This window comes from Pseudochaenichthys georgianus, chromosome 13, assembly GCF_902827115.2.
Source record: "Pseudochaenichthys georgianus chromosome 13, fPseGeo1.2, whole genome shotgun sequence".
Taxonomy (NCBI): domain Eukaryota; kingdom Metazoa; phylum Chordata; class Actinopteri; order Perciformes; family Channichthyidae; genus Pseudochaenichthys; species Pseudochaenichthys georgianus.
Window position 1 is genome coordinate 8,430,390 of NC_047515.1, and position 12,159 is coordinate 8,442,548.

At 39.2% G+C, this 12,159-nt stretch overlaps 1 protein-coding gene across 2 annotated transcripts in view; it reads left to right on the top strand.

Moving 5' to 3' along the window:
- bcas3 (BCAS3 microtubule associated cell migration factor) overlaps positions 1–12,159 on the top strand; it is a 328,454-nt gene that overhangs the window by 195,821 nt on the left and 120,474 nt on the right. The window contains exon 23 of one of the 2 annotated variants that reach the window (XM_071205327.1): positions 7,238–8,644. The exons of the other annotated variant lie outside the window; for it this stretch is intronic. Coding sequence (XP_071061428.1) covers positions 7,238–7,248 — 11 coding nt within the window. The 3' untranslated portion in view covers positions 7,249–8,644. Of the gene's footprint in view, positions 1–7,237; positions 8,645–12,159 lie in introns of those variants that run through there. 2 annotated transcript variants of the gene reach the window in all.

Below are 12,159 nucleotides of genomic sequence, written 5' to 3' on the forward strand. Positions count from 1 at the left end.
TCGGAATAATTGTCAACCTGTGGGGGAAACTTCTGTGTAGCAATGCAGGACGAGTCACCGACTCAAATGAGACACGGGGAGAGCTGGAGCTTTGATGTCAAACACTGATGGGTTTATTTGGAGCTTCGGCCGGAGGATTCACAAAACAAGTCAAAGAGTCAGAGGTTCTGACTTCACGGTAGAGTTGCCACGTCAATTCTGAAGAACTCTACCCCAGACCCATGTATTTAGCTAGTTCAGAGAGCATCATCAACATTGTGCATAACAAGATAGAATGATAACACCTCTATCAGCTGACGCCAACAAGCAGGAACAGGGAGACAGAACACTGAGAGCACAGCAGCCAAGGTTACAGGTGCGTGTGCTCAGTCAGGACAGTATGAACTGATAAACTGGGTCAAAGTTATGGGCCTTGGAAAATATTTCCTCAACACAACCAATGTATTTTTTTTGTGTATGTTTGGTATGAGACATATTTATCAGTTCTAACAAATATAAAGGTGTGTTTCTACCCTTTTGCCACTTTAACAAAACACAGTAGAAGGGGAATGCAACAGCCTATCAAGTCAACATTTGTATCTTACACATACGTTGCGTGTCTATTAGAAAATATATAGATATATTATAAGGCACGGATCCATACACACTTATGGTTACTCCATTCAAGCTGCCTTTAATATCGGCTGGTTGTCTAAATGGCTCTTCAATCCTGAGTGCAGGGTTGCTTTGGAAGTATTATGTGCACCTTTTTTGTTGTACGGCGGACACACACACACACACACACACACACACACACACACACACACACACACACACACACACACACGTGTCTGTCTCTTTTCAGTCTGTTTCACCATAATTGCTAACACCCCCATGCCCTCTGTTCACTTAACACATGACATGGCCCACCTTTTCACCCATCTGTCGGAACTACTGTGTTAAGTGTGTGTGTGTACGTACATACGTACGCGTTGTGAGCTGTCATGCGAGACTGGAGCGGTGTTAATCAACGGGCCAAGCCAATGGCATATGGCCATGTCCTGGGGTGCTGTGGCATGTAGGAATGCAGGATAGCGAACTGAACGGACAGGAACTTGTGCACATGGCTGTGCGGATACTGATGTGCCAACATTGCATATGCAACTCATCAAGTGGGCTTTTGAGCATCCATTTCTCTTTTATTCTGCCTCCTGTTTCTCCCCCTACCAACTTCCATCATCAGTTCCAACACCAAGATTACATCTTCAAACAAAGTGTGGGAGGAACTGTCGATCAAGTCAATGAACAGGATTTCTTTGTTTGCCCATATTCTGAGCTCCCAAACACAACTTGTTCCACCAGGCAGTCTTGTGCAGACACAAAAGCCGCCATATTATGCTTCTGGGGGTTCTCCCTTTCCAGTAGTGTGTTATATAGGTTGTTGTGCATGTAAATGGTCTCCAAAGGGTAAAATCCCCAAATTCCCTCCAGAGGGAGTTTCTCTTCCACACACTCTATCTGACTTCCTGAATTGCCTCCATTGGAATCATTTCAAAGGTTGAGATGTGTTGGACACTTCCAACACATCTCTAAGCAGTTGACCAATCACAAGAGAGCTGGCCAGCTAATCAATCAGAGCAGACTGGGGTCTGGTTTCAGACAGAGGGTGAAAAGAGGTGCTGCAGCACAGGCGGTACGAGAAGAATAAAGAGCATTTGAACATCAAAGCAATATGTTACAGTAGAGGCAAAACAACCACTTTTTTTAACACTCTTGAGTAAGTATACAATACAACAATAAAGTAAAAATAAATGTCTTACATCACAAGAAAACATTTATATATTTTTCAGATCTCTCCTGATCAAACACCTAAGAGTTTCAGCACGCTTAAATTAAGAGCTTTTGGGGTAACAATAACCATAATTTAAAACCCGCCTCCCAAGCCTCATTTTCAGGTTTGCATCTGACAATCTTTGCACCCTTCCAAGACAGCCAATCCAATAAGCAAAGCCCCTACTACAGCATTGATTGGTCAGCTGTGTGGAGGTGTAAAAGTGGGCAAGGCCTTTTGCCGACATTCTCTCTCAAGCTCATCTCACCTTTTTGTGTGTACAACAATAAGTGACTTTGAAGAGTGATTAAATAAAAACGGGTGCCCGTTTTCCTTTTTGTACAATTAATCTTGTTGAGTCTACAGAGTGACACAACTCTTGGAAAAAGATCCGGGAAGCAGCGGTACGCCGCCAGCAGGAAACGGAAAGCTATGACAGACTTAAAGTACACAAGTGGAAACACTTTGGTCTGTATGGATAGCAGGAGATACTACTGCATACTGCCAATTCCCATTGGTATCTATTAAGTGCTCCTTATATATATAAGTCTGCATAGCAACTTTAAAGTGGTTTGATGCAGACACTTTATCTCATGGACTATAGTGTGTAGGTTTATTCAAATCTCCTTGTGTCCAAAGACTTACATTGTGGGAACAAACAGGTCATAGTGCAACCGATTTATATTTATAGCTATAAATGCAATCTGTGAAATGAATGATGTTGCATGATGATTCAATTGGTAACACCCAGTTTGAGTTATCTTACTGCTGATGCAACAAGCCCAAAAGGGTGAATGGGAATGTTTCTACAATGCTTTTGCCAGCAGTGGTAAAACCTATGGGCAATGGTCCACCACTGACTGTTAATTACATAAAAGCAGACACACCTAATAGTTTGTCACTATTAGGTAATTGAGATTTCAAAATAGATATATATGAACATGAAGTCACAAACCATTACGGCTGTTAGTTTATAAACAGTTTAAACTCTAGGCTTGTTTTATGGGGGCTGGGACCTGCTGTAAATTAGTATTCTGTTATTTCATGACATCTTTACCTGCTCCTGTTGACTGTTTGAAAGTTAGAAATGAAAATAAATAAATGTTTCCATTGGAAGAAGTGAAGTTTCTTTCCTGCTTTCCAGGCTATTGGACAGAGACTCAGAAAAAAATCTGTAAAAACTCCATAGCATTTACATGCATTTTTTATTTGTTTTTAAATAAATAACATGAACACCTTTTCTCCTTTGCATGCTAGACATATTTGATTTTGCATCTGTTTAATCGTTTTCTGGTATGGTGTCGTCTGCCATAGCAGCGGCAGTGATTCAACCTAATGCAGATTGCTGGTCCAGATTTTAATCCAGTGATTTTACAATAGCAGTATTATAATAACGCTTAAAAAGGGATAGAATGTGAGTGCAAGTAAAAGGGAGAACATTGGCATGGCAAGCGATAAAGTCTTAACCCTTGTTCCACTGTGTTGTGGATTAAATGTAGCCTGTTTATTATGAGCTGGGTTTGGGATGGAGGATTAAGTGTTCCCTCACCTCTACAAGAACAGCTCTGGGATTGTCATGGGATAGAGCCGATGCATTAGGACTTGGTACTTATCATGCTTCATAGTGGGAGCGAGAGAGTGTGATCGCTGGACATGACTTGATTTAAGGAAGGTTAATATTAGTCAAAGGCCTGACAAAGAAGTCCTCTTATGATGAAAAGATATCCTGTGTCACGGCGTGTCTAGCCATTAGCTTCTACAGATTTGCGACAGCAGGTGGTTTGTGACTCATAAAGTCTTAGGGCAGACTAGGACAAGACATTTCTTCAGTGCCTTGGGTGACATCCAAGTCGCTTTATTTGGGAAGATCTGGTGTAAAATATAATTTGTCCTTGTGTCATTCTTATGACATTTATTTATTGTTTTTTTTTTTATGTTAAAAGGCAATTTTCTACAAATAAAAACAAATCACTAACCCTTACCCTAATCCCAATAATGTAATACTGAGTCAAGATTAACACTTATCTTTATTTAAGGTGTATTTTGAATGAACTGTAGATATATCAATAGTTTTCATCCCCTAAATAAATATCGTACGTCTTTTTGGTGCATAACTAAATGATCAGAGAATACATCAAAACTAATTATGACCTGGATTAAAACCATGTGATATTATAGTGTCAAAAGTATGATTCTAAATAAAGAATACATAGAATAGTAGAATAATTACATTATTAATAATAACAGGGTTCCCGTGCGATCTTAAAAAGTCTTACATTTGATAATCTGAATGTAAGGCCATAAAAGGGTCTTAAATATGACCAAAAAAATAAGAAAGGTCTTAAATATGATTTAGAAGGTCTTAAAAATTATGGGATTTGAAAGGTACTTCTGTGTAGCGATCGTGTCGAAATGTGTTTTGGGGGAAACGTACGGTAAGAGCATTTCAGTTCCCCCCTACAATTTGTATTGAAATAAATCAACATGGAACCAGTAATCACTAACTTTGTTTCCCCCGGCCCCTTATTGGAGAACACTTAGCTAGTAACCTAGCAATCAAGCTTCAGCTAGCTGCAGTCAGAAACTCATGTATCTTCAAATCTACTTACAAATCAATATGGTGAAGTGTGAGTTCAACCGTATTTGGTTGGAAAACATCACATTTAGTGCTTGGTTGAAACCAGTGGAGTGAACGTGTTTGAAGCCCGCTGCACCTTTTGCAAAATAAATTAGCGTTTGTTTTGTTAATGTAGCGTTAGCTAGTGCAGCGTTAGCTAGTGTAGCAGCTCCTGCAACAACACCGGGGGACCTCCGGGCGACGTTTGGGTCTACATCAACCCTAAAAGCGGAGGTGCTGTAGACGCTAAATACCGTAGTTAAACACCAATCATACAACAGCAACGATGAAAGATTGTAGCCAAGGCAGCAGAGCTCTGAATCAGTGGCGGCCGGGCGCTAGGGGCGCCGCCCCGCCTCTTCCCACATTAAAAAAAATATATATAAGTATTTAAAAAAAATATTTTTATTTTTAATAAACAAGGTAAATATTATATAATTGGTATCTGTAAAATGTATAATCTACAATAAAATCTCGTTTAAAATTGTGTTACGATGTCTACAGTTACTGATAAGTCACATTTCCTGCCTGGCCTTGCCCGTGTATCATTACCCTCGGACGAGAGTGCAGCAGAAGCCAACTGTTGCTATCTTTGAACTATGCCGCCAAAACATAATTTCAGCCAATCAGCATCGTCAAATCTGATGGTCACAGGGCGCCTACGTCAGCGCCCGGTGCAGTCTGTGAGTTGTTTGGACTTGTATCCGGGAGACAAAACAGGAAGCTGTCATTCACTCTGGAAGCTATCATTAGCAGCTAATGAAAACTTAGTTTTTGATATAAAAATGGAATTATGGATTATCAATACTTTTTCAAAGTGACAGACACATTGGATTAACCTATTGATTAACCTTCAGCCGCGTTTTTCTTGTTTTTGATCAGAATAACAGCAACAGGTGAGCATATCCCCTAAAGCTACGTCGTGTGATGTCTGTATTTGCTTCCCCTGTCGCGAGTTCTGATCGCTCAGTGATGATACTTATATTTCTAGAATCTGTGGAATCTCAGCTTGTTAGCTAAGCTTGTTTGTGCATATCCGATAAGTATACCGATTGATTTATACCTAGATGCATTAGCATTTTTTCGCTCAGGGCTCATTTAGACGCTTCTTGTGAGACTTGTATTTTGTTTCGGTAAACATGGTTCATATCATCAGTTAGCCGAGTTTCTTCCTGTTAAATGAGCAGGACACATGAATAGTTCATTACATTTTAAGAAGCCCTGAGACACAGTTTCGTGAGAGAAAAACGGGAGGACAAGGTGTTGGAAGATGCATAGCGAAACACACTGAAGATTATGGAGGTATTGATCAGTCTTCTCATAATTGTAAGACTCAATTTATCCTTCCCCCCCTAACATCACCAGAAGTCATAATTTAAGGGGTCTTTTTAAAAAAAAAAATGATTTAGCTTTCCTCTCCAGAAACAAAAGTAATGTGTACATGTGTGCCTGGTGTTGTATTTAACAGTTCCCTTCTGAAGATTGTTCAGACATGCCATACTAAACACAACCCCACACACACACACACACACACACACACACACACACACACACACACACACACACTCTTACGGAACCTCAGAGCCATTGTGTCTCACACAGCAGGGCACATGGTTGATTGCCGGTTGTGGAGCATTATCAGCCTCTGTCTGAGTGTGTGTGCGTGTGTGTGCGTGTGCGCGTGTGTGTGTGCAGACATGCTCTCAGCTGAGGGAGCTGGTTCACGGGCCGGTCAGAGCCGCCTTATTTCCTGTTAATTGACTTAAGATGGGCAAACAAGACCTCAGCAAGCACACGGTACCCATTACACTCACACACAAGGAACACACAACAGCGAGATGCGCACACAGCCACAATTGCTCCTGCGTGTGTTAGATGCTTTTACAGTTCCATCAGACCAAACGAGGGGGTTGTGTTTTCCCAGTCTACAGCTGGATGCAGCTCTGCCAGCACTCATGCATGATTACTAATATGTTAGTCACCTGATGGTATAAACGCCTCCTGTATATAGTTACTTGTATTCCAAATGAGGGTTATGATCAGAGAGGAGACTGTCCATCTTGTTTACAAAACTGATATTGAATGGCAGCTTTTCAACATTTCTGAAGACCTTTTTTACAGGGATGATGCAATGTTGCCTCTTGATGTCAATAATGATAATAACACTTTACCTGTTGCTGAATATCTCCATGTTAAATCCTTTTTACACATTAGTGTCAGCAAAACACCAAGTTGGAAGATAATGACACTTAGAAAGAAAACTATGTATTGGTTCTCAAAGGTGCTTCAATAGTGAATTAAAGAAGAAAGTGATGCCAACAAGGGACCACCTATCCTTTTTGTAATCACGTTTACCTAATTTATATCTGTATTTGTATATTACTAGAAAGCAATAAAAGTTGGTCCGTTTTTTATTGGTCTGCAACCAGCAAGTTCAGTTTTTGAACAACATTGGTAAAATAAAGATATTTTAATGGTGGGAAATGTTGATCTAATTATGTTTCAGGTGAAGGGGACTTTCCTCAGCTTAACAATGGTTTCATTCACACCCCAGGCTAACTTTGTAATTGTGTATTTATTGATATTAGTACATGAACAGAAAATCACTTTTTTAAACCACTAGCATCTTCATGGCTTCCTTTGCCTCATGCACAGCCAAACCGCTCTGATAAACTGCATGCCTCATCTGCCCTCTCCAAATATGGATGTGCATGCTGAGGAAAAACTATTTTTCTAATCAAAGAACACAGTCATGAATTACCGGCACAGATTTGAAATCAAACTTTTTCTTTTTTATTTGTCTCCTGCAGGTTATTCCTAAAAAGGAAGCTCCTCGCTCTCCAAATTACCATTTCAATTGATTTAAATTTTTTCCTAACCAGCATGTCTATCATTTTTATTGCCCCTTCATTCATCCATCCATCCATCCTTCTCTTCTCCCTCACTACCCAATCATTGTTTTGTCATTGGTGTGTGAGCGAGAAGAGGACAGGCGAGAGGAGGAGGAGGAAGAGAAGGCGGAAGAGCTAAAGATGGCCAGCTTTCTACTTGTCTGTCTGTCTTGTGTTTGTCCAGGTATGGCCTTATGAAAAATGACTGACCTGAGTCATATCCATTTGATGTAAATACTTCTATCTTACTCAATTCCTAAAAAAAATGTTGTCAAGGAGCTGGATGTCATAACAGTAACTGTGACAGAAGTCGCAATTGGTCAATGGTAAAATAGATCAAAGTGAAACAGATTTGATTATCACGTTCTAAGGCTCATCCTCTTACTGTTAGTGTACCTACAGTAGGATTGATCAAAGTGTTTTACCTGCTTTTCAGCTTATTTCACTCTAATAAGAATTCAACCAAAAAGTACATAAACACTTTAAGTGGGACAGGATGTGTATTTTGTTTGTCTGTTTATGTTCTTTTTGTGCATCATTATAGGTGCACAATAGACAATAGAGTGGTGCAGTTTTTCGTATTTCTGTAGGACGACCAGGACGGTAGCATTGCAAGGACTCCCTCGACAAATTCATTGGTATTTTTCCATTGGATTTCGAAATTAAGATCTTTGGCAAACACAGATTAATGATAATCACATGTTTTGTATATACATATTAAGACCATTAGGTTTTATTTTGAATGTGTAAATACAATGGCCAGAAGTAAAAAGCTAAAGGCAGACTTGTGTTTGGACTAATCTTTATTAGTCTCATTTAGTCGCTCTTTTTATGAAACAACATTTGAAATGCTAACTCATTCCTGCACCACTCTATATCGGTGTTTCACTCAAGCTGGATGGTATCATCTGGATTAACATTAACAAAGACAGAAACTACCACAGTTCCACAGACACTGCCAACTTTCTAGTGTTGGTGTTTCCTTCCTCGTCTGTTTGGCATCTGTCTCCGACAATTATCATTATGTGACTGAGACAACTGAAATATATGTTTTTGAAATGTATTAGGGTTATTGTGGTTAGTCTTGTTATTATAATGCTGTCGTCAAAACATGTTTTAAAGAGAGGACAATCATTATTTGTGTAATTATGTTAAAACACAATATAACACACAAAAGACTTAGAGATGACACAACAGAGGTTACATTTGCTTACACCAAGTGGGATATCATGCCTGATACATGATACATTAAAACATTTAGTAATGTACTTTTCTTTTTTGTTTGCCTTAAAATAGCGGCATGAATAAAAAAGAGATCTAGCCATCTTAATTGTTTTGAAATTTCAGTGTGAAGGTGAATAAAAATACTTCTGGATTACTAAGGCTGCAATATTGCTCTTATTGACATTTGCTTGTTTTGCTTATAACAAAAAACACCTTTTTTTATTCATTTTATTTTGAGCTTACTCGGACAATATTTTCTGGTAGTTGGATACATTTTGTTTGTGATTTTACAAGAGACGGGTTTCAAAGGATGACACAAGTGCAATCTATTCACATAACTCACCATAACCTTACTTTAAAACAAATGGTAGTAAGATACCTAATAAGTTATAACCTGTTGGAATGAGGTTTCTCTTTGTTACAGCAAGCAGGTACAGTTTACTGTACTGGTGGAATGTAGTGGCCACTGAATAAGGTCATTGATAATCCATTGATGTGATTAAAATGACGCTCAACATATGTTATGCTACCAACAAGTAACATTAAAGAACAACATAAAGATGTTGAAACATTTTAAATGCAAAACTTAGCGTGTCGAAATATGTATCTTAAAGAAGCACAATATGTTATGAGCCAAAAATGGAGGCTTCATAAGAAGCAGTTACATGGTCCTCAACGTTCAGTGGAAAAGAGAGATTGAAGTCCTGGGCTCAGCTGTCTCTTGTCTTCTCTTGTCTCTGTCATGGTTCAGTTTTTCTATGGAGCAACTTGCACTAACATGAACACAATACACACTCAGCTGCATTTGCCCTTTAGGTACAGGATATCTAAAGGATGAGATAGCAAGAAGGTTAACATTATGATAGAGCACTTGTGTATGTAGAGGACAAGGCTATGTGTTTGTATGGGGCTCTTACAGTGTTCTGTTGTTGTTTTCTTCAAACTGCTCATATCAATAGGCATACAGTGGAACCTCTATGCATAAATGCCCGAGTAAATATACAAGTTATAGGTCAGTTTTCCTGCTGTTAAGTTAGTTTAAAGTTGCTAGGACTGTAAACTATGACCAGCACACCAAAGAGGAGTGCTTACTCTTTGCGTAATTGTTATACTTACATGACATGTTGTTTATGTAGTGCTAGTGTTGTAGTCAAGACCAACTTAACTGAGACCATGTCATGAAAAAAAGGTTGGAGTGTACCAGTACCAAGACCAAGACCAAGACTTTAAGAGGTTGAGACCAAGTGAAGACCAAGACCAGGACTGGGCGAGACTGAGTCAAGGTCGTAACCAGACTAGTATGAATACACCACTACATAATACACTTACAATAAAAAGTGGAAGATACCATAGTCAATTTGATCTGAAAGATCCACATTATCATAAAAAGACCCACGCACAAACAGTACGATATCAATTCACCTTCATCATATTTATTCAAAAAGTGATTATTTTCATTTAAAACAGTACATTTGTGAAATCAACCCAGCAGAAGTTTTGGCCTAAAAAGGAACTTACACTGTAACTCCAGAAATGTTTATGTTGCCCCAAGAGGCTGAATTGTCTTCATACTGATAACGGCTTTGTTCTGAGATCTACTATAAAACAAAAAATATTTAAGGACACCGTAATAAAATATAGTTAAATAGCAATAAAATAAAGCAGTAATTTACATGGAAATAGAATGCTATGAATGAATTATAGGATATAAAATATGTCTTACCTTGAGAGTTTTTAAGTATGTGCCTGGGTTCACACGTATACAGCCACCATCTTTTCTCAATTCCAGCTCATTTCAGCATAACACCATAATTGTGTGTTTTGTGTCAGGACAAAGGACAATCTCACATCATGTAGGCCCCCACGGCAGTGTGTTTGTGTGACAGCGTCCACACGATGACTGCCAAGAATGGTGTTTGTGTGCATGTGTGTTTTGTATTATTTATACATATGGACGAAGGAGGGTTTGAAGGCGGTCTTTGTTTAAACTAAATAAATAACTGGTTGTTGGATGTATAGACATGTACACACCAAGCGGCAAACTCTGGGGCAGAGCCGGGAGTGCCTCAAACTGTAGTTCATCCAGTAGGAGCAGTCTGCAGAAGGGAGCAATTTCCATAGGCCCCCATGTTAAAATGACCAACTTTACAGCAGAAATAAACATGTTTACATCGTGGTTCAAAAAACCATATTCTCTGTATAGTTAGATTCCCCCTTCATGACTACAGTGTGGGCGGTGAATTGTTTTATAACGCAACCATTTTAGTTATAATTAGGTCTTAAAGTGTTTGCCTAAATTAGGGCGTGGTCACCTTGAGTGACAGGTCTCTGCAGTGAGTGCTGCTTCTAGCTTTCTGTCTCTCTGCTAGCAGCTCCGTTAGCTCAGTAAAGCTCCACGATGCTACAGGGGCTCAACTGCTCGGCTGATCCCGGGAACACAACTTGAACCTGGACGTGTTTGTTGTGTTGGTGCCTGGTGGAGTATTCTTCATTTAAATATCGGACTTGTCTTATGTCTCTGCGGTTAAAACAGACTCATCTTTATTCGGTAAGTGAAATTCAAGCACTTTATTTTTTTGGTCTTTTTATTCAGCTAACGAGCGAGAGGAAGTATAAGATATGACGTTATGTGTGCTTCTGTGACAAATAAGCTTATTCATTGCATGACATTTGTTAAAGGTGTTCGACTTTTACCCTACATGTGTGTGTTACAAATGAATGTGAATATGGCATAGGTCATGACATATATTCAATTTGACTGTATTACGTTCCCTTCTGAACTAGGGGAATCAAAGGGAAGCAACACAACCAGATTGGTATTGGTAATTATTATAAGGGGTTTTATTTTAGACAGCAATGTAAACAAAAGGCAGGCAGCCTGAAACAAACAAAGGAAGGACTCTAACACAGGAGTCTAGTTATATGTGGGGAAAATAAATACTAGTACACTAACTAAAGAACGAAACAAAACCTCACTTCAAGAGTGGTACAACTAACAAAGGGAGTCTACAAAAAACACAGCTAAACTAAAGGCAACAGTCACAAATCCTAACTATACTCTAAACACTAACTAACCTACTCTACACTCTACTAACACACAATATCACACGGAGATAAACACACAAGATTAACCACAGAATGAAGAGCTAAATGCGAGAGGCGTCTGTTCATTCAACAGAGCCTCCAGAGTGGTAGTTGTTCCCGGGCTTTATAATCATATGCAGCAGGTGCGCACCGGCGGTGCGCTGCGACTGGAAGACGTCGGGTCCGGCGTGCTCCAATCACGATCTTCGGAGGCGGACCAGAGGATGGGCAGCCAATGATGTCAGGGCTACTGCGCAGCTTATCTAAATATTACACACACAGCTGAAAACACTCACAGGCAGATTAATGAGCAGACAGAAACAACAACCGTAACAGACTGTCTCATGAAAAACTATTCCAAAGTAACAATAAAATAAAAAGGACCCCAACTATTCAATAATACACAATCCAACTGATAAGATACAGTAAGGGCTGTGATATCCAGCACTTTGTTTTAAAGGTTAATCAAAAAGATGATGACATGATGTTTGCATGTAAAAAAGTCTGTGACCAACACATTGTTACTTTACTAT